The 22049-nt window shown below is 43.7% G+C and overlaps 2 protein-coding genes across 3 annotated transcripts; one reads left to right on the top strand and one right to left on the bottom strand.

Annotated features, from left to right (window-relative positions):
• Nucleotides 1–715: 715 nt before the first annotated feature.
• On the bottom strand, nt 716–13841 carry KARS (lysyl-tRNA synthetase). Of its 2 annotated transcripts, XM_004690365.2 has the most exons (15): nt 13717–13809; nt 11323–11502; nt 9559–9718; nt 8557–8722; nt 6844–6937; nt 6266–6452; nt 6061–6186; nt 4945–5064; nt 3764–3926; nt 3480–3653; nt 3257–3342; nt 2885–2970; nt 2228–2354; nt 1491–1634; nt 716–1002 (listed from the first exon to the last, which is right to left on the bottom strand). In XM_004690365.2, the coding sequence occupies exons 2-15, from the start codon at nt 11466–11468 to the stop codon at nt 904–906; spliced, it is 1878 nt and encodes a 625-aa protein (XP_004690422.1). In that variant the 5' UTR covers nt 11469–11502; nt 13717–13809; the 3' UTR covers nt 716–903. The 2 variants fall into 2 exon arrangements, with proteins under 2 accessions (XP_004690422.1, XP_004690423.1); XM_004690366.2 differs by lacking the exon at nt 11323–11502 and having other exon boundaries at nt 13717–13841.
• An 81-nt stretch (nt 13842–13922) lies between these two features.
• TERF2IP (telomeric repeat binding factor 2, interacting protein) lies at nt 13923–20142 on the top strand. Its single transcript, XM_004690364.2, has 3 exons — nt 13923–14676; nt 17493–17623; nt 18919–20142. Exons 1-3 carry the CDS (start codon nt 13998–14000, stop codon nt 19315–19317), a joined length of 1209 nt encoding a protein of 402 aa, XP_004690421.1. The 5' UTR covers nt 13923–13997; the 3' UTR covers nt 19318–20142.
• The last annotated feature ends 1907 nt before the right edge of the window (nt 20143–22049 follow it).

Here is a 22049-nt window from a genome sequence, read left to right as displayed (position 1 = left end):
CTGCCCATGGTTTCCTGTCATCATCCAGTAAAATACACATTGGCCTGCATGCCTACAGAGGCTTTCGTGACTTGGCCCCCAATCACTTCTGCCCATACCAGATCCGTCACTGCTCCTTAAAAATTCCTCAGGTTGGGCGCTCCCTGGTGGCGCAGCGGATTGGGGCGCAGCACTGAGAGGCTGAAGCCACTTCCGCATGAGTTCAATTCCCGCCTGCCCCGGAGGTGACCACACGGCGCGGCGGACCTCTCCTGGCCAGCCTGCTGCTACCCTCAGCAGTGTACTTCATAGATCTGCCTGTTCTGCTCCCCACTCTGTCTCTGGTGAAGCCTCTCACTCTCCGCATCTCTGGTCTGTACCCCAGTTCTATGAATAAATATATGAATAAATAAATCTTTAAAAAAAAAAAAATCCTCAGATCTTCATTTAAATGTCACCCACAAGCCAGGCTCTATCCCATCACCTAACACTTCTCCCATACAGCTCTTCCCAAAATAGCACCTGTTTCCTTAACCCTATGTTAGTTTTCTTCTTTGTAGACACCATTACTATCAAAAATACGTACATCCTTGTTATTTGTTAGTCTACACACCCCTCATCCCTTTTAACAGTGCCCAATGCAGAGCAGACATTAATTTAAATTGTTGAATGAATAGTGTGCAGTCCAAAATATCCGCCAGGCCAGCAGCCTGACATTCAAAGGTAAAGTGAAGAGTGACGAGACAAGACTGTTGATTTATTTGGTAACAAGGCATAAAAAGGAATCCTTTATTCCTCTTTTTTTCTGGTGGGTGAACTGAACTAAACAACCACAGCAAAGGGAGAGCAAGAATTCCCTTGTAGTCCTTGCGCGTCCACAGAAATGCCAAGGTGCCTGAGTTTTTCAACTTCAATTGAGATTTTCTAGACAGACGTGCCCACAGCGGCACTTTCAGATGAATCGCTGGTTGCTATGTTTTCCTTCTTGTCTTCGGGTTTCATGGCAGGAAACAGAAGTACTTCCTATACATGATTGAAAAAAGGCACCTTGAAGCTAGAATCATCTTTTCACAGCTACCCAGCCTCTTTGCCCTTGGTTAGTGTTAACAAAAACCCAGAGATCTGTATACCCCAGCTGAAAAGACAGGTGTTTCCTTTTATCTCACTGTTCCTTTTAGTGTTAGTGGAGGGAAAGAAGGAATGTATGCACTGCCTTGGGGACCATGTCAGAAATGAATACAAAGGCTCTCTTAAAACCTGATTAACTCACCACAGACAAAGCTGTGGAGGGTTTAGCATACCCCTTGGGTCCTCTAAGAACTGCAATTAGTACTCCTTTTGCATCAGAAAAAACCCTAGGCCCCATCAGGTCAGAGGCACTGACCCTCCCTATGGGGCTACCCTTCTGTGCCTGAGGTATCTCCTGCTCAGTCCCTTCCCCTTCTCCACGCCCCCCTCCCTCAACAGCAGGGCTGTGTGTGTGGAGGGGTGTGTGTGGAGGGGTGCTGTACCTTTATGTTATTGGAGTCTGTGAGAAACATGGTGACGCGGTCGATGCCCATGCCCCAGCCAGCTGTGGGGGGCAGCCCGTACTCCAGGGCAGTGCAGAAGTTTTCATCTATGAACATGGCTTCATCGTCACCAGCGGCCTTGGCCTAGCAGAGAATCAAACGGCACCGTTACTCCAGGTAGCACTGTCTTTCATGTCTGTGACCACACTCCTGAGGATCACCCCTCCTCTCGGGGAGACTGAATGCTCGGCAGTTGCTGGAATGGGTTCCCACTAACTCCAGGATAGTCGTTCCTTTCAAAGACTTGGACGTCAGGATTGATGAAATCTACCTCACAATACACGGAAATCACTCTGAAGTGAAAAAGCCTGCACTGCCTGAGACTGACTTTCAGAGACTGATGGTTCCCACATCTTTCTCCCAGACCCAAGGCCGCCCTTCTGCAGCAGTGCCAGTGAGGCAGAGTGGGGAGCTGTCGTCATCTTTATCTGCCTCTTATTCCCAAGCCACCTCCTCACTAGACGTGTCTTCTTAGGCAAGTTTATTTTCATCAGAAGCGTCATGTCCAAGCCCTTTTCCAGTAGAGATATCAGGGCTAAACCAGTCAAGTTTGCTATCTGAAACGATTCCTCTGGTGAAGCTTTATCCTCCCAACGACAGCTACCAGGCCTAAGGCTACCTTCCCTGGGGAGTGAGTGCACCCTTGAAATGCGTCTCTGCTCATTCTCCCTTCCTACCTTGGCTTGTTCTTCAAAAAGCTGGCGCTGCCGCACTGGGTCATTCAGCTCGGTGTAGGCATTGCATATTTCCTTCTTCATGACAAACAGCTCAAATCGCTCAGTCAGACCCTCTTTAGAACGGTGCCTGAGGACAGGAGACCCAAGAGGAGGTTCACTAAGCATCTAATGTTTGCTAGGAACATCAGGAACTGGACTTAATGCAAGTGTCCCTGATTGCAGCCTGAAGCCCGCATGCATCCTCAGGACCAAATCATGTTTCACAGGTGAAGAGGATGAGAGCACAGGGAGGATTTAATCATCTGCACAACAGCTTAAGCGGCAGACGGGTCTGAGCCACACCTCCTTTATTGGGCCCTTCAGGGTCTCTCTCGATGCTGAGCCACAGCCAATAGGACTGAGGCCTGAGTTTGCAAACTGGGGTTTATTCTTTTGGAATGTTTCCTCTTGGGACCTGGTTGTTATCCATGAAGGAAGCCCAGATCCTATTTAGAAAAGTCACTATCCTGGCAGAGATGCCACTTGAGCGACGTATACCAATACCACGTAGGGTACACAAGGCACCCACAAAATCTAGAGGATAAGTTGCTGCTTTATGCCACTACATTCTAGGATTGTTATGCAGCAACAGGGAACAGAAACCCAGGACTTTCTTACCACTTGGCCAATGGGCTCATTATCTGTGGGTGGTCACAGATAAACGTAGGATTGATGCAATTCACTTCCAGGAACTCCCCAACAAGCTGAAGGAGAAAGTAAAACAGAGTAACTCTCTTCTAAATAGCATTTTGATCATCCTAATCTAGGTGGAAGGGGCCTCAGTTCTCACCCACACCTGATGTTACAGGGATTAAACCTGACCTTCTCAATGGCTAATAAGGACTAATGAGAGATCATACAAAACTGACAGAGTACAATAGTTCAAAACCTGTCAATTGTCTTATTTCTCTCTAGGGTTTTCCTAGGAAGCTGCAGAAGTGAATTTTGCACAGTTCATCCTCCCAGGACAGGTCACTATTGGCCTTTCACCTTATCAAGGAGTCTGGCTGTGGTGCGAGGTGGTGGGCATTCGACAGCTTTTGCAACACAGATATCATCAAGTATTTTTCGTGTTTCTGTAACACAAGTACACAAAGTCAGAACAGAAGACCTCACCCTACCCCAGTAAAAGTATACTAAAAGAAGACTGAGAAGTTGCAGCCCTGGATCCGATTTACCCCAGAGCTGAATGGGAAGGAATACAGCACTCTACCTTCACTTTCAAAAAGGCGGGTTTCCGGCAGTTTCACGCCCAGGGCTTTCTCGAGCTCTTCTACCATACTGATTTTCCGGAAGGGTGGGGTGAAGTCAATCTCACAGGCTTTGCCTTCTGGGCCGTCTGGGTGGTAGGTGACCTTGTAACTACCTGTAATGTGCTTCACCATACCTGAGAAAGAAATGTGCCATTTAAAGAGGAACAGCAGGGAGTCCTCCCTTGTAGAAGCAGCACACAAGCCCTTCAGATGCTTGTGAAAGACAAAGGGAGCAGAGCTTCACCTGAGACCATCTTCTCTGTGATTTCCATGAGGTCGTGATAGTCTGCATAGGCCATGTAGAATTCACAGGTGGTGAACTCAGGATTGTGAGTCAAATCAATTCCTTCATTCCGGAACTGACGTCCAATTTCATAAACCCGATCGATGCCACCAACCACCAGCATCTAGTGACAACACACATGCATGGCAGCTACACCTGTCTGAATGGCTCTGGAAAGTTTCTGCCTACAAGTGCTGCACTTTGGTTTTCATAGCTGAGGCAGGATGTCAGGGCTCTACCCAAATTGTCTTGTTGCTTGCTCTCTCTGGGCCTTTGTAGTAGACAGATATCATTTTTGTTGGCTGCCCAGGACTTCGGACTAGTCTTCCTGTCTAGGGTGTCCCCTCATCTGTGTGAATCTCCGCATAAAAGCTACCACTCTGGGTTAGGATACAGCATACACCTGAGACTTCGACATGAAGCTACTCAAAGAACAACCTGTAGGCACTGCACTGCACTGCACTCATTTTGGCACCGAGGCCAGCACAGCTAGCCTTTAGCGATAGCAACTGCAGAGGTCTTAATGGCAGTGACCTGTGTCTAGTCCAGAGGGACAGGCCCTGTGGTAAGTGAAGAGGCTCTGGGTTCTCCATGGGAACAGTCAGCAAGATGATTCAGAATCCTGCCTAGCTGTGTGGTCTCCAAGTCTGATGCTCAGATCCTCCTGGACAATGTGGGCTTCCTTAACCTATGAATATTGCTCTTTTTCTTCAACCAGTTTGACTAAGTTCTATGGTCCGTAACTAGTAATCTTAAACGTTACTATCATCAGTGTTTACTCTGATGAAGATATTTATTTCCAAATTCCACATTAAGACATTAAGCTTATTCTTCTACGGAGACTAAAATCAGATCTGATCCAAAGTCTTATAAACTTAAAAATTATTATGGGAACCAAGGTAGGTTAGGAGGATCTATACATCTGGAAAAGACAATCCCTTTGCCCTCTGACTTGCAATATTCTACTGATCTTGTAGAGAAATTTACAAGTTAAACTTATAAGCCTGACTAATTAGAATGCTCTCCTGGCTGATTAAGTCTTGCTGGTAACTCTCCCTCTTATTTCTGACTGCACTTTCCAGCCAATGGTTTTCCAGCTTTTTGGTTATCTTAAAGGCCAAGGGCCTTATCTTATTGATTACCTTATGGTAGAGTTCTGGGGCAATTCTCATGTACAAATTCATGTCCAGCTCATTGTGGTAGGTGATGAAGGGCTTGGCCACTGCTCCTCCTGGGATGATGTTCATCATGGGAGTTTCAATCTACAAGACAGGAAGAAACATTTAGCTTTCAGACTGAAGTCCTTAACCCTGGTATTGCATGGATACAATCTACACCTGTTAGATGCTGAATAAGCTTAAATTCAATAGTAAATTGCAAGTATGTGACAAAAAATATGACTGGCTTAATCTTCTAGAATAGTATCTCAGTTTCTATTCACACAAACACCACTACTACACTGCCATGATCTTTCACAAACTTTAGGTGGGGATGGAAGTGAGTTCAACCTGCCGTATATTAATAATTTAATTGCTTATATTCTTTGGCTTATTCAACTTCTAAAAATTCATCCTACAGAACCGCTAACACATGAGTATGGATTATAGAAGGAAACCTGAAACTTAAATTATCAGCAGGTTATGTATGCAGTGTGAAAGAATGCAAATATATAAAGGACTTCAGAATTTATTAAGTGGGGAAGAAAAAAAAGCAAACAGGCCCATCATAACAGTAACCTTTAGCTTATAGCAAAAAACAAAACCTCTCCAAAACAGTTACACATGTACCCCATCTGCAACATGTATATGACTACATACACTGTAAGTGATTGGCATGACACACATAAAAGTTTGGGATGGAAGCTAGTTGTTAAAAAATGAATGAGGACGTTCAGTTTTGCCTCTAATTTATTAATTATTTATAGTAACATAACTTTTATAAAATGTTTTTAATTTTATAAATTGTATCTAAAATTTTTATGAACTATAAAAACTTGAATGCTCCAAGAAGCAAAATGATTTGACAACTGAAGGTGACATTACAAGCATGTGAAGGCCCTTCATCTTGTCCGTTATCCTGTAATTCGGGTTTCACTTTCCTAATTAGGGCAATAAATAAACAAATGGGAAAAATGATGCAAGAGCAGGGGCTTTTCAGAGGCATAAAGGTCACCGACACAGGATATGCTTCGGAAAAGGGAGGGAACAGCAGGAGGCAAGCACAGCCAGGTTTCATGCCAGGGAAGGAATGTGCGTCACCTCTAGGAATCCCAACGCATCCAAGAAACTTCTTATATATGTGATGATCTTAGAGCGGATAATAAATTTCTGCCTCACAAAGTCATTCAGGATCAGATCCAAGTATCTCTGGCGATACCGTGTCTCCTAAACGAAAGCAGCACAAAGTCACGGATGCATCTCAGTTGGTGGTCTGTGAGGCCACACTCAGCAGGTTAGAGCTTACCTTGTCTTTGAGGCCAAAGTGAAGATGCGGTAACATATGTAGGCACGGAGACAGCAGAGTGATCTCATAGGGAATGATGCTCAGCTCTCCCTTCTTGGTTTTCCCAGGGTTCCCCTGAACTCCAATTATGTCTCCCCGCCGCAGTTTGTTATTGATACGAATAAATTCTTCCTCTGACTTATAATTCCTGAAAGAAAAATGTAATTCAGCATTAGTTTACTCTAATTAAATTAAAACTGATCACTAGTTTACTCTAGAACTCTCAATAAAACTATTAATGACTAGTCAAGAAGAAATTTAAGATTTAAGGGCAACTGTTAAAAGCATTTTTATTTTATTTTTATCTTTTACTTTTAACTTTTTTAAAAAAAGTCTTTTATTTTTAACTGCAGCACAGCGTGAGGGAAGTCATTCATTATGCTGTTGGTTACCAATAGTATTTTATTCTCCTTTCTGGTTATCCAACAATATTCTTCTCCTTAATAACAACAAACAGAAAAGGCCACTCAGCTCTTTGTTGCCAATCAAGTTGCTCTAGGCCAGCCAAGAAAGGCCTCTACCTGGCTCTTTTTGTATACCTGGAATTGGCCATGACTTGCAACTTGACTCCCTCTCCTCGAAGGTCATAGAAGATGAGCTTTCCTCCAGAAGCTCTTTTGGCGTGGATTCTACCTAAAAAAGCACAGCAAAAATACTGAGAGAGAATCAGAAGTCAGTGTGCAAACAACTGCCTCTGCATTTTTTATATCAGGGCAGAATATAAAGCAAGACAATGTGATCTTAGCTTGAGGCCAACATCTGCTCATTCGTTTGTGACAATGACTCCCAATCAAACCAGTTAAGAAAAACAGCAAGATTTCACTTAAAGATGGTCACTGGGTTCCTGGAAAGTGTTGGCTCCTCACAAAAAAACGCAAAGCACAACTACAGAGGTAGGGGAATAAGCCATAGGCAAAATTCACAATAAAATTAGGTGGGAAGCGTCCCAAGAACCCCCAAATACAAGCAATGGAGCAAACCTAGAATTTCAGAACTCCAAAACCTCATACAGGAGCGTGCTAGCTGGAGGAAGGTGGGTTTGACCCGGGGGTGGGGGTTGGGGGGAGGAGGTGCTCGCTGCATGTGAATAAATAAAGTGAGAGCACTGAGAAGGCCCAGGTGAAAAAGACCTTGAGTTTAACCCCCAGGGACTCTCTGAATTTAATAGCCAGGATTACTTTCCTTGACATGGCCTCACAAATTTGAATGAAACCAGAAAGACAGGCACAAGTAGGAAAAGGCCCAACAAAATGAGGATGGGAAAGAGCTTAGAAACCAAACAACAAGGAGCTTAAAGAAGTTGAAAAAAGCAACCTGGGGCAAGTTTCCTTTAACATTCAGAAAAGAAATCTCACAATAAAAGCAATCTTACAGTACTGAGTTACTGAGTTCAACTACCATATGAAATTATTAAAATTTTAGTAAAAGGGAAAATAACATTCTTATGAACATGAAAGCACTCAAGAATGATCAGAACAAAAACTCTATTTTACAGTAAGCTGAGATATTAAGAAAATGCCACAAAATATTAAGAATACAAATAAGAATTAGAAAGACTAAGAAATAAGATGACATTTGAAAAGATTAAAAGAGTGAATGTTTTAAGAGAAACAAAGCAAAAGGAATAAAACTTAAAAATTAAAGTGTGAAAAAGATTTGAGAGAAAGAGACAAACATGGTGAAGATCCAAAATCAGATAGTCAGAATCAGAGACTTGAAAATATGTATTCAAAGGGCACACTGTACACTTGAGAAGACTGAGGAGGAATGCCTGACGTCAAGACACTTTAGCCAAGTTACTGGAATTTAAAGAACCTTTAAAGTACTGCTCAGGAACTGGCATCCTAGGATCTCTCTGGTTGGTGGGGATTATCATTAATTAAGCCTCGTGGCTTCTTTAAATAGTCAAGATTTACCATAATAGCTTACTATTTGGGAGGAATAAGATAGGGTTTAATTTTTTTAATTAAGGAAAAGCTCTCACGTAAGATAATAAAACTCTAGAATCACAACACTCTGGAAATAAATATATGGAAATAAAGCATTCTTAAGCCAGACAGGGATTTCTGGGAGCCACAGATGAAGGGGCTAAGAATAAGCAGCAGTATCAGACCCTCCTGTGTAGCGTGGCTTCACCTGAAACACGAGGGCTGCTCCAGTCTCTACTGGCAATGTCCAACACGGGCTACCACGGAGCAAGAAAGCCCAGTTCTTCCTCCGTGCCAGGGAAGATAGCTAGGAAGACTTCCTACCTGCCACTTTTAAGGTGATGTCAGTCAGGTGATCCCCAGGTTGCAGGTGACTGTATTCCTGGAGGAACTGAGTGAGCGAGATATCTACATGGAATTTGTGTGGGTATGGGTCTTCCCCGCTGACTTTCAGTTGATGGACTGCTTGACTGCGGATCTTGTAGTATTGCTAGTCAAAAAAAAAGAGAACAAAAAGGTTCTGAGGTGTTGAAGTTGAGCTGGCAAGTGGCCCACCTAATAGAGTGGCGCATTCTGTTTCAGGGGGCCCACTTAAGTTTCTTTATGGAGCCCTCCACACCCCTGAAATCATGGGATTGGATATAAAGTGAGATATACAATTAAAGCACCCCAGGGGGCCAGATCCATAGCTAGAAATGCAGGCCAAAATTTCTAAAATGCATGATTCAATAAGAAATGGAGTTCTGCCTACAACAGTAAGGTTATTGCTTTTGTGGGGGCACCTGCAAGATGATTCACCTATCTTCTTTCACACTTTTCCCTACGGCAAGCCTACTGGGGGTGAGGGGTGGCTGGCAGATGTGAAAAGGAATATTTTACAGCAGGGATCAGCAGAGTTTTTCTGATGCAACTGATACTCAACTCCGTTGTATTTGGAAAGAAGCCCTAGACATCCGTATACAAATGGGCCTGGCTATGTTGTAATACTGACACACAGGGTGAGGGAGGGGCCAGGGGTACACTTGGCCCCACAGCTTGCCAAATTCTGGCCTATGAGACTTTCTCTGGGCCTGCTATAAGGCTCCGGAAGGTCAGTCATTCACTTGAAATACTGAACCCTCCAGGTGCCTTTTGGGAGTTTATTAGAAGAAAAGCTCAGGGCACGTTCTTAACCAGAAAGTGGTAGGCCCCTCCTCATCCTTTTGCTGTGAACCAAGACTCAAAGCCTGTTCCAGTTCATATCTGTCCTATTAGTCATGGGTCCCAAAGAATGTGAGGTAAACCTCATCAGAAGTCTGCAGTCGGGGTGCTGGTCAGGGAACTCACATTGGGGTCCAGGCTCTCCTCCTCGGCAGCCACTCCATTGTCAGAGGTGTGGTTGGTGGCAGCAGCCGCAGCCTGACTTAGCTGCTTCTCACTGAGCTCCTTCTGCTTGGCTTCCTTCTCTGCTACTTTCTTCTCAGCTTTCAAGCGTCTCTTTAGCTCACTGTTGGGGAGATGAAAATGTTCCAGGTGACACTTTCCAAGAGTTCTCCACTATCTTCTGTCCCATCCCACCTTTCAAAACATGAATAGCTTGGGAGGTAAACCCCACTTCTAGTATCTTAGTCAGTAAACTTGACATGTAAAAGAGAGAAAGGGAAATAAGCAAGATCTTTCCCAGTCTCTGCTTTCTGTTCTGAGGTCCTTAGCATGAGTTCCCAATAAAATCAAGATAGACTAGAAGAGTAAACTTTACCCATTAGATTACAAGGTAACATGGCCCTCTGTAGCCTCTCTGCTCCTCCTTTGGTGCGGGGTGATGGGGTTTAGAAGAGGTGGCCCATTAGAGTTCAAGGAGCTATTCCACTGACACTCTCTCCTTTAGCACAGGTCTCACCTTGCCCACTGGCACCTCACTTTGACAAGAAACTGTGCAGAACAGTGTGCAAAGCAGCTGCAGCACAGGGGACAAGCTACCAGCCTGCCTGGGGCTAAATCCTGACACATGACCTATCAATTATGGGGCCTTGGCCAGCTGACTGGCTTCTTCCCAAAGGTAAAACAGAAATCATAGACCCTCTCCTTCCTGAACACTGTTGTAAGGACTGACACTGCATACAGGGACTGCCCTACCCCTAGTATTTAGTAAGAATGCGAACACTGAGTCATTCTACTAGCCCTCATTAGTTTAAGCCCTTCATTCAGGGCAGAAATCTCACCCATTTGGATAAATATCAAGGAAATTCCTCCTGCTCAAACTGTTCTTCCCTATCCCCAGTGAAGTTTATTGGTGTGACTTTTCCTATGTAGTGAGCTTTCCTTACATACTAACTGTGCCAAACTCTTGTTACTTGTTACTAAGACTCAAAAGCTACAGGGAGCTGAACAACTTAGTATCTTATGCTGTGATCTGAAATACTGTTATTTTAACCAAGAAATCAAATTGGAGAATTACCCTCAGTATTCAAACAGAATTGATTATTCTTTCAAATCACTCAGTTAGCCAAATATAATAATGAACCATAGGAAATGATCTCTGGTTATGTATGTATATTGTATTTCTTCACGACACATCCTTAGACAGAAAACTGACGAGTTTAAAGGTAGGCAACTCTTTTTAAATATAATCGGTAAAAACTGTGAGGATATCCTTTCTAAACTTGTTCCAGGCTAAATGCTGTAAACCAGCCATCTAATTCTATGCCGTTTTCCCCAGCATTAACATAATTTACTAGCTGTTAAACATTAACATCCATTTAACTAAATGTTGTTCTTTAAGTCATATTAATCACTAGCATAAACCAAAGAAAACAAATCGAGCTCAGGAGCAAACTATTCTCAAAAGAGGGCAAGAGAAAAATAACCTACAGTAGACATCCTTCGTGTATGTATACAAGACTTTTGTTCTCACCACTCGTCTACAATAAGATCCACAAGTCACCTCAAGAATCAATGAAGTGGGAATTTGAACTTATTAAATAAGTTTTGGTAGTAGGGTTGTTTCTTTAGCAACAAGTCCAAAGAGCTAGCCAGAGGCTAAACCAGGTAAGGAGCTAAGTTAAAGGAAGTAGTTTTGCTCCCAGAGCAATAAAGGTAACAGGCACCAACCTTCTTTTATCAGAAAGTGGCTTGTCCTTGAGAATCGTTGTGAAAGGAGCAAGTTGACACAGTCGCAGCTCCCTCTGCCCCCACTGTGCCCAGGAGGTTTGGCGCAAGGAGCCCCTAATAAGCCTTACAGCAGCTTGCGTCAACATGGCAGAACACCCTGGAACTAATGATTATCACCACCTAACAGGAAACACAGAGATGTGGTGTCAGAGGGACAGACAATATACATATACCCAACCAGCACTTCTACTCACAGAGGTTGGGGGTGGAAGTTACAAAATCTTTTTTGTGTCTCACTTAAGACCCTCTTAACAACCCTGTAACACTCCCTGTGCTGCAAATATAACTGACATTGCTCTGAGTCCTGATTATGACAACAAGATGAATACCATGGATCAAAAATCAACAGCAAATACATCAATGGTATATATGAAATATGATCAGAGAACTGCAGAAAACAGAGAAGAGTAAGGCAGTGTTTTCTGAGGCTCCTGACATGTAGTTGCATTTCACAGAGATGAAATAAGTGGCCACAAAGATGGAAAAAGGAGCATATAATGTCAACACCAACAGCAAACTCTAGAGAAATCTATAAGCAGGCTACACAAATTGCAAAATCAGAGAGAGGTAGAAGCAAGCACCTCTGTGTCAATGGTAAGACCTGTCTGGAGCTCTAGGAAGAAGGAAAGGAGAACTTTTCAGAGAGCCTCAAAATTCATTTTGAGACATTAACACTAAAAGGCAACAGAATTACAGGGATCAAGTTCTTTGTTCAAATATATTGGGTCTTTTGTCTGGGTATGAGTTGCCCAGTGGGCAGTTCATCTGTTTCTAAATTTCAAGAAAACACTCAGTATAAAATAGTGCTCACTAATGACACAGACAATGTAAGTCCCAAGAACAATTAAGAAGTAATTGAAAATTACATTTGAAAAATTTTTCATCACACGGTCACTAGAGGGATATACAATATAACAGCAGATTTTTTTTCAGCCAATGTGAGGAAGTAGGGTGCAGGTGGGCTGTATTGCTTGTACATTTAATTTTAGATCTCTGCCCTGGAGCTTTGGATTGATAATATGGATCGACGATAGCTCACATTTCAGTAATGTAATCTCACCCAGAGCCTGGGTTTAATTTGAAATAAAGGACACTAACATTTCCTTTGTGGGACTATTATGAGATTAGGCAGAAAGTTTGCATAGTTCTAGCACAGTTTCTGACCCATAAAAGCTGCTTTAAGAAGTGGTAGCTTGTCATTTGGATAAAAAAGTTAACTAGACAGGGGACTGGCCAGTTTCCTCAATTTACCTTGAAATAGCACCCTTAACTGGAGACCCTGCTGAGGAGGCATCTATGATCTACAACCCTAAAACTCAACTACTGATGTGACAAAGTCCAGCCTGCCTTGCAGAAAGCAGAAGTTCAGACCAGATTTCAAACATTGAAAGAGATCTGTCAGATCCTCTCATAAGAGTGCTACATTAGGGCGCTGCCAACCTACAGAATTTAGATCTCTCATTTTTCTAGAGTATCAGAAATAACTGTTATTAAAAAACATTTTTAATGGTCTAGTCTAAAACAACTCCATCAGGGCTCAGCAAGATAACTGAGTCCTAATGCACCAAGACCATTATTCCACGTAAAGAATAAACCGCTAAGTCCCTGGAGTAGTTCTAGAAGGCAGTTATGTACCATCTGTTGTAGTACCGAGAAAAGCAGTCACTCACATCATTGCTTGTGCCCTATGCTTCTGAGAGGGAACATGGTACTTAGAGCAAACAAGACACAACCAGTTAAAGGGAGGCTAATCTTGACGCATTTACATTTACCTTCGCACTGTGGTTCCTAAAGAAGTACCCGGCAAGAGTGAGTGCATTCCGGTGTATTCAGCTGAATAGGCAGCCCCGAGTGCTAGCATTGGTCCCTCACTCCATGCTCACGGATCCTTTGACTAACCCGTACGGCCCCGGGCACAACCCCCTACAATGTCTAAATTTCAGAACAGCCTTGATGAGACCAAGGAAAACTTTCGGGAGAGCCAGGGTATTCAATCTCTCTCCAACTTCCTTCTCGGGGTGAGGCTCCGTAGTAAGAGAAACAGTTTCTGGGGGCGGGGGTAAGAGCAGGGGTTTCGCTTTTCTGTCACTTCCCCCGTTCTTCGTCTTCTAACTCCAGGAGCGGGACACAGGGCTTGATGCCTGCGCTGGGCAGGCGGCTCCCGGGCATCCTGGGGGATGTAGTTTGGGCGTAGCGGCACCATCCCGGCGTGTCCACACGCACGAGCACCGGCCAGAACGTGCCAGGCACCGCCGCCTCGGCCTGAGCCTCGAGGCACTTCCTACTTCGGACTCTAAGACTGCCCGGTTCTTAATTACCCGCCGCGACACTTACTTTTTGCTCAGTTTCGCCTCGCCGCCATCCACTTTCACCTCCGGTCCGTCCACCGCAGCCATCTTCCCCGACGGCCCGACCCGAAAGGGACGAGGTTCGCCCCGAGAATTCCAGGTCACCGCCGGAGGCCCCGCCCCTTCCGGGAAGAGTGGGTGGGCGCTCCCGGCGCGACTGCCGCGCAGGCGCAGAGCGGGGCTTCCCGGCTGAGGCGTCTGAGCCTGCGCGGTTCGCGGCAGCGCCTGGCGCCCGACACTCGTTAGGGGGCAGCTGTTGTGGTGGCGATGGCGGAGGCGCTGGATTTAGGCAAAGACCCCAACGGGCCCACCCACTCCCCGACTCTGTTCGTGAACGAGGATGGCAGCTCCATGTCCTTCTACGTGCGCCCCAGCCCGGCGAAGCGCCGGCTGTCGACGCTCATCCTGCACGGCGGCGGCACCTTGTGCCGGGTGCAGGAGCCGGGGGCCGTGCTGCTGGCCCAGCCCGGGGAGGCGCCGGCCGAGGCGTCGGGCGACTTCATCTCCACGCAGTACATCCTGGACTGCGTGGAGCGCAACGAGAGGCTCGAGTTGCAGGCCTATCGGCTGGGCGCGGCCCGGGCGGCCGAGCAGGCCCCAGAGTCGAAGCCCGGGACCCAGGCCCAGGGCGCCGCTGCCGCCGCGGAGTCCGAGCCGCCGCAGCTCACGGGGCGCGTGGGCTTCACGGACGCGGACGACGTGGCCATCTTGACCTACGTGAAGGAAAACTCCCGCTCGCCCTCGTCGGTCACCGGCACCGCCTTGTGGAAGGCGCTGGAGAAGAGCTCGCTCACTGCGCACTCTTGGCAGTCCATGAAGGACCGCTACCTCAAGCACCTGCGGGGCCAGGAGCACAAGTACCTTTTGGGGGACGCCCCAGTGAGCCCCTCTTCACAGAAACTCAAGCGCAAAGCAGAGCAGGACCCCGAGGCTGCGGACAGCGGGGGTGAGCCCAGCCTCTGCGAACGCGCGGGTCCTGTTGCCGACACCTGTGGGGTCCGGGCGTCCCCTTCTCCCCTTGTGTCAGGTGTCCATGTTGGTGGCTTCTCCCAACCACCCCCCCACCCCCCCCCCCCCGACACCCGGGCAAAATTGAACCATTTTCTTCTGGCATTTGGTATTGGCATGGTTCCATTCAAATGGTACAAAAAGTCTCCTTTGGGGGTTCATGCCCACCCTCTCACCAGCCACCTAGTTTTCTTCAACAGGTAACCATCTTCTTGTGTCTCTTTTTAGAGATATTTCGGGGACTCGCTCAAAAAGTTCCAGGATGTCAGGGCAGACAGGTTTATTTTCATGTTTTGGCTTCATTGAATGCAGAGTCATTTCAAAAAGTTCTCTGGTCCCCGACGGTCTAGGGACTGGGGTTGGGCGCCTTCACATGAGGAGGTCCTTGTCAGCTGGCCTCTTCCTGGTCTCCTTCAGTTGCAGGGATGTGCAGATGAGGGAATGTCAGATGAGGGGAATGTCGGGATGTCGGCATGATCGGGACAGTGCAGAGCTGCCAGGATGCCTCAGTGTTTCTGTACAACGGGTGTCAGTGTAGGCTGGCGTCCTTGTTTAAGAAAGCGTGCTTCGTCCGCTCCCTTTCCCTTTTCCCATTCTTATTCCAGAATGGTGGACGCCCCCGGGAGGGTGAATCTGCTTCCCTTCTGCATGCTTAGTAGGATTTTTGTGTGTGGCAAAAAATGGTATTTCAGATTCATTCAACAGACATTTGCGGGCTAGACATTGTTACAGTGCTGGAATCTGACACTAGCCAGGCAGTCATAAGAGCTCTGGAGCAGAGTCTCAGAGGAAGGTTGGGGAAGAGGTTGTTTCCTACAGGGTGATAAGGTGAGGTCACTAGCATCATAGTTGGAGGAGAGACCAAGGAACTGAAAGAGCAAGGTGTTGGCTGGCTATGTGAAGTGCAGAGTGAGGTGGGAGTTGGACTGGTGTGTTCTTGGAGGCACAGAGAGATAGTGTGGTTGGAGTGGACTTAGTAGGAGGGGATTCTAGGATAGATGACAAATGTATGTATGAGTCATATAGGTCTTGCGAACCTTCCTTTTTACTCAGTGGTGTTGGGACAACTGGCAAGTCACTTGGAACTTGGCACAAAATTAAACTGGATTCACCCTACACAGAATAATAATTTGATGATAGATATTTTAATGTAGAAATTAAAATCTTAAAATGTAGAAATTAAAATCTTAATAGCAAATATGGGTGAACATTCTGTTTAATATTAGCATGGTGATGATGGTGCACAGGTAATTTGGTGATGGGAAGCCCACGGGGATTACAACTGAGATGGAAAAAGGCACAAAATAAAATATTACATTATTTAGAAAATATTAGCATGGTGATAGTCTTGAAATTAAGGTAACTAAGCAAAAGCTTTATGTATCTGTTACTTAAAACAAAGTTATTTAAAAACTTATTGTGATAGTGGTCAAACTGGAAAAATACTCCTAGTAAATTGCAACAGACTTAATTACCTTAATGTCCAAAGAGTCTGCATAAGTTAATATGTAAAAGAAAAAGCAGAGAAATATGTAAAGGAAATGGAATATCCAGAAAAGGAAGTACATGGCGAAGGAATAATAAGTAGAAGTGAACTGAGCCGGGGCATATTAGTGAACTTCTGACCCTGGATGCTGAATTACTAAATATGCATTTCTTGTTTTTTTAGAAACAAATCACCTGCAAGGAATGTCTTATTTACCAGATGGGGTGGGTAACATCCAAATTGGTGAGGTATATGAAAACAAGTACAAGCCCATTTGTTAATAAAAGGATATTGGTACAAGATGGAGGACATTTTGTGAACATCTAAGGTGGCATTATTATTATTTTTTTTATGATAATTATTTTTTATAATAGTTTGTGCATTTTTCCATCTCAGTTGTAATCCCCATGGGCTTCCCATCACCAAATCATCCATGTACCATCACCATAGCTAAGGTGATATTATTGCTTCTAGGAATTTATCCTACAAATATTCATAGGGTACAAAGGAGTGAGTGGAAAGTAAGTCTCCCTAATGATCTCTACTTCCCTGTTGACTGAAGTTACCATCTCTGTTATGTGTCCTTTTGGTGCTTGGTAGACACCAGTTTGTTTCTCTTTTTTTAAGAGATTTATTTATGTATATAAAAGCTGGGAGAAGCCACCAACATGGACACTTGACAAAAAGTGGGAGATGGCTTGCTCAAATTCTAGTTATACTAGGTTGGCTAAGTCTGTGCAGTGACTGGATTATGCAAAGTCTTGGCTCCCTCACCCCAACTTGGTCAACCCCATGTCTTTAACTGAGGCCTTGTTAGATTCTCTCACAGCTTGGTTCTTTCTTTGCCCATTCCCTCTAACATCTTTTCAGCAGGTATTTCTCCCTGATAAATACATGTTATTATCTATCTCAGAATCTGCTTTTCAGAGAAGTCTGCTACTTATGGCACTTTTGTTAATTGGAAAAATCTATAAATATACAATGAATTAAAAGGCAAAAAATGAATTAAAATAGAATATTTGTATTTTACATATTAGAGCCTAGGAAAATCACCATTGGTATAGTACAAATTTTCAGAAGCAAGAGTAAAAATTATTGAATGTTCAGTCTTATATTTTTCTTATTTTTGTAATCAAAAACAAATTTCTTCTAAGAGGAAAAAATATTGCAGGTTTACTCTGGTCCCAAGTTCATAGAGTACGCTATATATTTTTGGTTTTTCTAAAAGAGGCTAATTGCAGTCTGGTGCTGCTCTTCTCTTTAAACAGAGCCACAAAATAAGAGAACTCCAGACTTGCCAGATGAAGAGGAGTTTGTTGTAAAGGAAGAGATCAAAGAGAATGAAGAAGCAGTCAAAAAGATGCTTGTTGAAGCTACCCGGGAGTTTGAGGAGATTGTGGTATGTTAACTAGATTTAACTCTTTTCCCCCCACTTATCTTCATTCTTTTACTTTGAAATCCTTTTACTCTGTGCGCTTATCATACATGTCAGGCCTCAAAGGTATAAATTTAAAATGGTGAGGAAAAGTGGGAAATGGGGCTAGTTTAGGATCCAGGCTTGTAGCTTTGTTTTTGGCAAGACAACTTAAGGAGGGGGAGAATTATTTTCAAACAATGTAAAACTTTCCATTTTGAGTACTTGTAATCTCAGTTTACATTATTAAAAGTTAAGATTGGATTCATTTTTTAAAACTTATTGTTTTTCTTAGGAAACATTTTATTTTTAAGACTTTAATTTTGTCAAACAAGTTTAGCTTTTTGTGTATTTCAGATTTGAGTGGAATCTTTTAGCTCTTCTATATTCCATAGTCAATATAACTTCTAATATCCTGTTGGAATCCTATATTTAATAGTAGTTATAGAGAAAGGCAGAAACAATAAAGTAATGAGTATTAAAAAAGTAAAACCAACCTACATATGCATATTTTCTTGTAAATTAATTACCCTTACACTAAAATAAATGGTTAGTCCCAGTCTCCAATACGAAAACAATGTAAAGTTTCTGTAATTGGTGAGTTTAAGAATGCAGAGAAATTGACAATATTTAGGACTGGTTGCCCTTTCTAGTTGAGTTTGTTATATTATTTGATATTTGTTTCATTTTCCCATAGACTTTTAAGTCTTAACTCTCAAACACTGTCTTCATAGGTGTCTTGATATGTGACATGCTTTGGAATATGCTAAATATAGTATAGCTTTAAGGTCATGATATATTCAAAGGGTAGTATGTTTTGAGTACATATATATGTATATACTGATAGGCACTGGGAAAGTAGTGATGAGGAAAACTGAAAATTCTTGTCCTAATGGAGCTTAGAGTCTGAGAGTGAAGTCAAACTTAACAAATTCATGCACATGTGCACATGGGCATTTTTTCATATTTTGGGTACTTTCTAATGTCCTGTTGGAATACCATAGTTAATTATGCACATACCTGCATATCTGCACATTTGTAGTCCCCCCCACCTACAGACATATTCACACTTACCCTGTCATAGAGATATATATATGTGCATATACATATTCATACATCCAACACAAGGTAAGAAAGAATAGCATGTTAGAGGATTGAAGAAAGTTTAGTGTGATTGAAGTGAGACGGGCAAGGAGGTGGTCGTTGGGAGAGGCCACCATGTGTCGTAGGAGCGTGGGACTTTGTAATTAGGAATTGGTCATATTCATTACTTTCTCTAGGTGGATGAGAGCCCTGACTTTGAAATACACATAACAATGTGTGATGACGATCCACCCGAAGAAGACTCAGAAACACAACCTGAGGAGGAGGAAGAAGAAGAAGAAGAAGAAAAAGTTTCTCCACCAGAGGTGGGAGCTGCCATTAAGATCATCCGGCAGTTAATGGAAAAGTTTAACTTGGATCTGTCAACAGTTACACAGGCTTTTCTAAAAAATAGTGGTGAGCTAGAGGCTACTGCCTCATTTTTAGAGTCTGGTCAGAGGGCTGACGGGTATCCTATTTGGTCCAGACAGGATGACTTAGATTTGCAGAAAGATGATGAAGATACCCGAGATGCATTGGTCAAAAAGTTTGGTGCTCAGAATGTAGCTCGGAGAATTGAATTCCGAAAGAAATAATTGGTAAGATAATGAGTAAAGAAAAAAGATGTGGCAGATTAGGTGGTCAGAAAGTTTTGTGACCATTGAACTATAAAGTCTTAGGAGCTAATGCTTGTCTTCAGATTAATGCTGCCCTTGCCTCGCGAGTTCTAGATTTTGTAGCCATGCAGAGTTGTGTAGCAGTATAAAAATAAAAGAAATTGGATATATTTAGAGCTGTCCCTGGCAGTGGCAGTGTGTTTATGAAAGGAAAATCTAAGCCAGAGAGAGGCGGGTCTGTGTAGTAGTAACCTGCTTCAGATTACTACTGCAACCCCTGCTCTGTTGTGACAGGAGCTAGTGACAGAGTCAAAGAAGGAAAATAAACATACATAGCCTTTTCAGGCAACATGAATAAAGTCCTTTTATCCTTTGGAAGAAGCTCCTTTAATTGTAATATATTGCAAATCAAGAATCTATAGACATGGAAAGATTAAATTCAAGGCCTCGATCACGGACTATTCTGAACCCCAGTGAGCTCTGATTTCTGCAGTCCTTCGGAAAGTCCAAATTCCCTTGATATTTTGGGACCATGCTCCTTGTCTGTCCTTTTCCTTGAGTCCTTGTCAGTCAAGTCTCTAGCATGTGTTTCTTTACCTGTCACTCAGTTTTGTTGAAAACACACATTGAATCCTAGAGAGTCTCAATAGTCTTAACTTGGTTAGTAGTAATGTGTCTTTATTTATTGAAGGTAGTTTTGTGCAAAGGACTGTGTTAGATTTAAAAATTAGGGGATTAATTCCTTTTTGTTGTGTTGCTTTTGTTATTGAAAATAAATAGAATTTTGTGTTTTTGAGTCTCTAATAGGTGTTTCCTTTGTGTTCACAAAGCTTTTTTTGATATAAAAACTATAAAGGAACTGACATGTTTGGCTTTGATTAAGCAGACCTAACAAAAGGGGTCCTTCCATTTTAGAATGAATAGGCCATCAGAAAGATGCTAGTTCTTCTTGATGAAAGAGAGAGAGAAGATCTTTGTCAAGGGCTGTGATGACAGAATTGGGTGAACGGCTGAGACCCGCAGGGAGAGGAGCCAATTGGGAACTGTCAGGTGTGTGCAGAAGGTGTCGGTACTCCACCACTATTCCCTGGGACTCACTAGTCCAGCATGTGCTGCCAGTAGGCATCCTGCTGCCATCACCTTCTAGTAGTGCTCTGCAGCTAATACTCCTGAGGGTGACTGAGTGGGGCAAGTGGGAATTAGAGGATTCATATCAGCTTTCTTGCTTACAAGGGGAATGACACATCTGAATGTTTAAGTTACCCTGAATGTAATGGTGGTTTCCATGCCATCTTTTCTTTATCTTAAAATCATTATTTTAGTAAGGATATCTTCACCTATACTGGATTTGTTACCCTCAGAAGACTGTCTTGCAGCTGAAAGTCAGTATTTTATATACTCCAGACAAACTCCCAAACTCCAGCTCTGCCTGTATTCCAGTTCCATTCTCAGAGGAGACAAAGTGGAGAGAAGATAAAGACTTGATAGGAAAAAAAGTAATAATGGCACATGCCATGGTTCATTTCTGGATTTCTTCCCAGACTCATTCAAAACCTTCAGAGTAAATTCAAATAACCTAATAGGCTTGTATTTGAAAGGTTAGAAAGTATGCTAGATTTCTCTCATTTTAGGCACCCTCCCCACATGGACAAGGCCTAGTAGGGAGGACACTCCTAGCCTTTTCCAGCATAAGTAATCCCACGATCTGAGCAGTGCTGGAGTCTGGCCTCGGAAACTGTACTGCTATGGCTGAGGGCCAGGTCTGTCTCATCGCCTTGTCTTCATGTCATGGATCCCTACCTCCTTGTTTTGATTCATGGATCCCTACCTCCTTGTTTTGATTCATTGTATGCTTCAAGTGCCCACCTTCATCTCAAGATCCTCTTCAGGTGTATAGATGGCCTGCAAGTATCTACTTTCTACTTGTTTGTTCTTAATAATGTAGGGCCTTACATTAATTACCCTTGAAGATCTGGACAGACTTGTGGCTAAACTGGTTTTCCACATGCATGTCATTATTTATTTATTTATTTATTTATTTACTTTAAAGATGTATTTATTTATTCATACAGAACTGGGGTACAGGACAGAGATGTGGAGGTTGAGAGGATTCACCAGAGACAGAGTGGGGAGCAGAACAGGCAGATCGACGAAGTACACTGCTGAGGGGAGCAGCGGGCGGGACAGGAGAGGTCTGCCATACCATGTGGTCACCTCCAGGGCAGGCGGAGATCGAACTCATGCGGAAGTGGCTTAAGCTTCTTTCTTAGTGCTGTGCTTTAACCCGCTGCGCCACCAGGGAGGGCCTCTTTTATTTATTTTTTGAAAAGATTTCTTTTTTTTTTTAAAGATTTATTTATTTGTGCATACAGAACTGGGGTACAGGCCAGAGGCTCAGGGGTGGCGAGAGGCTTCACCAGAGACAGAGTGGGGAGCAGAACAGGCAGATTGTCGAAGTACACTGCTGAGGGGAGCAGCGGGCGGGTCAGGAGAGGTCTGCCACGCCATGTGGTCACCTCCGGGGCAGGCGGGAATCGAACTCATGCGGAAGCGGCTTTAGATTCTCAGTGCTGGGCTTTAACCCGCTGCGCCACCAGGGGGGCCTGAAAAGATTTCTTTATGCCTACAAGAATGGGTTTAGGCCAGGAGTGCAGAGGAGTAAGTGGATTCACCAGGGACAGAATGGGGAGCAGAACAGTATTAAATATACT

The sequence above is a fragment of the Condylura cristata genome, unplaced genomic scaffold (genome assembly GCF_000260355.1).
Source record: "Condylura cristata isolate star-nosed mole 26May11 unplaced genomic scaffold, ConCri1.0 scaffold00028, whole genome shotgun sequence".
NCBI lineage: Eukaryota > Metazoa > Chordata > Mammalia > Eulipotyphla > Talpidae > Condylura > Condylura cristata.
The sequence above is the reverse complement of the archived record's forward strand: the minus strand, read 5'-3'. Positions and strand labels throughout refer to the sequence as shown.